Source organism: Pseudochaenichthys georgianus, unplaced genomic scaffold, assembly GCF_902827115.2.
Source record: "Pseudochaenichthys georgianus unplaced genomic scaffold, fPseGeo1.2 scaffold_521_arrow_ctg1, whole genome shotgun sequence".
Classification (NCBI taxonomy): domain Eukaryota; kingdom Metazoa; phylum Chordata; class Actinopteri; order Perciformes; family Channichthyidae; genus Pseudochaenichthys; species Pseudochaenichthys georgianus.
The window spans coordinates 185,526-187,519 of NW_027263082.1; the positions used below are offsets into that span (position 1 = coordinate 185,526).

The window sequence follows — 1,994 nt, forward strand, 5'->3', positions numbered from 1 at the left end:
AAATCCAGGAGTTGAGAGAGATCACTTAATCCAACCATTAATAAATTATCCACTCATGCGACACCATGTTTCTTGTTCAATAAACGTATTTTTCTACCAGGAAGCCTTAGCTCATTTTCATTATTAGGGGTTCTTTAACACAGCCAATGGGTGCTTTATAAACATGTTTGGACATAAAGGATTTTAAAAACAAGTTCTCAACGAGTTTAAAGGTAAGAAAAATGAGAAGAAAATATGCGATTGAAGCTTTCAGGGCTTGATGCATATTTGTACCTGTATGTCCTGTGGTGTCACGTGACTGTTGATACGATGCACTGCGTGTCTTATTGATGAGCGTGACAGCAGGCGTTAACCCCGGGTTTGTTCTCCGGAAGCAGCGTTACAGCACAGAAGCGAGCCTGCAACACGGCCACCTGCGTGACCCACCGCCTGGCGGACTTCCTCAGCCGGTCGGGGGGGATGGGAAACAGCAACTTCGTCCCCACCAACGTCGGCGCCAAGGCCTTCGGGAGGCGGAGGAGAAACGTTCAGATGTGAGACTCCAACACCTTCAGGGAAACGGTGAATACAGTTCTTCTTCTTTACTGTTACTTCTTCTACTACTTATTGTTGTACTAGTTCTTCTTCTTCTACTACTTATTGTTGTACTAGTTCTTCTTCTTCTACTACTTATTGTTGTACTTCTTCTTCTTCTTCTTCTTCTTCTTCTTCTTCTTCTTCTCTACTTCTACCTCTTATTTTTTTTACGGGATCTCTTCAATTGTACTCATTGCTTATGTATTGTTTATGATTGACCATTTGTGATCAGTCAGAGAATCATACTTACTGTAGAATAAAGTTGTAATATTAAAGATTAAAACTTAAATATTCAAACCGCTCATAACATACAAATAAAACCCAGATTTATAAAAAATGTTTTAGGCAATAACACCTTTTCGTATTCATTTGATGATACATGGATTAAAATCTTATTTGGTTCATCGTGTAATAATTTAAAATGGACTATTGATGAATAGTGTAGTCCTTTCAAAACCTTTAAATGTATATTAATTGTCTTCCTTTCTTGTCTTTCTTTCTTTCAGTGGTTGAACCCAGACAAGAAAACACCAGAAAAAAACCCTGAGAACAAAAATCAACAAAAACAAAGCAGAAAATAAAAACACTGACCTGGCCCTTTACCCACTCCCTCACATTGTTACGGGGAAAAAAGAGACGCCACTGGACTTTCTCGTTCCCATCTCCATCCTGTTAGTGAAACCTTTTGCTTTTGGCAAATAAGAGAAAAAAATGAGAAAAAAGCACTTTACTTTATGAACAAATGAACTCCTGAAGACAAAAAAAATACCCTAATGGTTCCTCTTTTTTATACATGAGTATCATTGGAAAATAAAATGAAAGCTGCAGTTGTTATTGTTTCCCCTTCCTTTCACCTCGTTAGAGCACATTTCTATGAGACCACCTCCCCATTTGAGATCCATATCCATATCTCCCTTTCCTTCCCGAGGGTACCCTGTTTTTCTGTGTGCCAGAGGGACGCCATTAAAGATCAGCCTACCCAAGGCCCCCCCCACAACGGCTGTTGTCTTGTGCCTTGATGTAGAACAATTTACATGAACATGATTGTACAGTTCTGTTTGCAGACGGTAAAGAAGACCTGAGCGAGGAAGAAGAGAACGAAGATTAATAATGTCAACAATATTGTGAAAAACTCATTTCAGCAAGATTAAAATGTATTTTAGATACACTCGGGTTTGGGGTACTTGTGTTGTTCTTCAAAGGTTTTTAAGTATTTAGGTTTAGAAAGACGTGAACTATTATATTATGAAAGCTTAGATTTGTACATGAATTGCTGGAATATTAATTAATAACGTCCAATCAAATGGCAACACGGGACCTTACGCAAATAGATTTGTTAGAGATGTATTTCCCACTGACTAACGCACTATCACTTTCCATTTATCTATCTATTATTCTGCAAAGGTATTGAACCAGTC

The 1,994-nt window shown here is 38.2% G+C and overlaps 1 protein-coding gene across 1 annotated transcript in view; it reads left to right on the top strand.

Annotated features, from left to right (window-relative positions):
* Positions 1–1,676, top strand: part of LOC117443012 (calcitonin gene-related peptide 1-like) — a 4,037-nt gene extending 2,361 nt beyond the window's left edge. The window contains exons 3-4 of the mRNA XM_071202530.1: positions 378–561; positions 1,083–1,676. Coding sequence (XP_071058631.1) covers positions 378–537 — 160 coding nt within the window. The 3' untranslated portion in view covers positions 538–561; positions 1,083–1,676. The remainder of the gene's footprint in view (positions 1–377; positions 562–1,082) is intronic.
* The last annotated feature ends 318 nt before the right edge of the window (positions 1,677–1,994 follow it).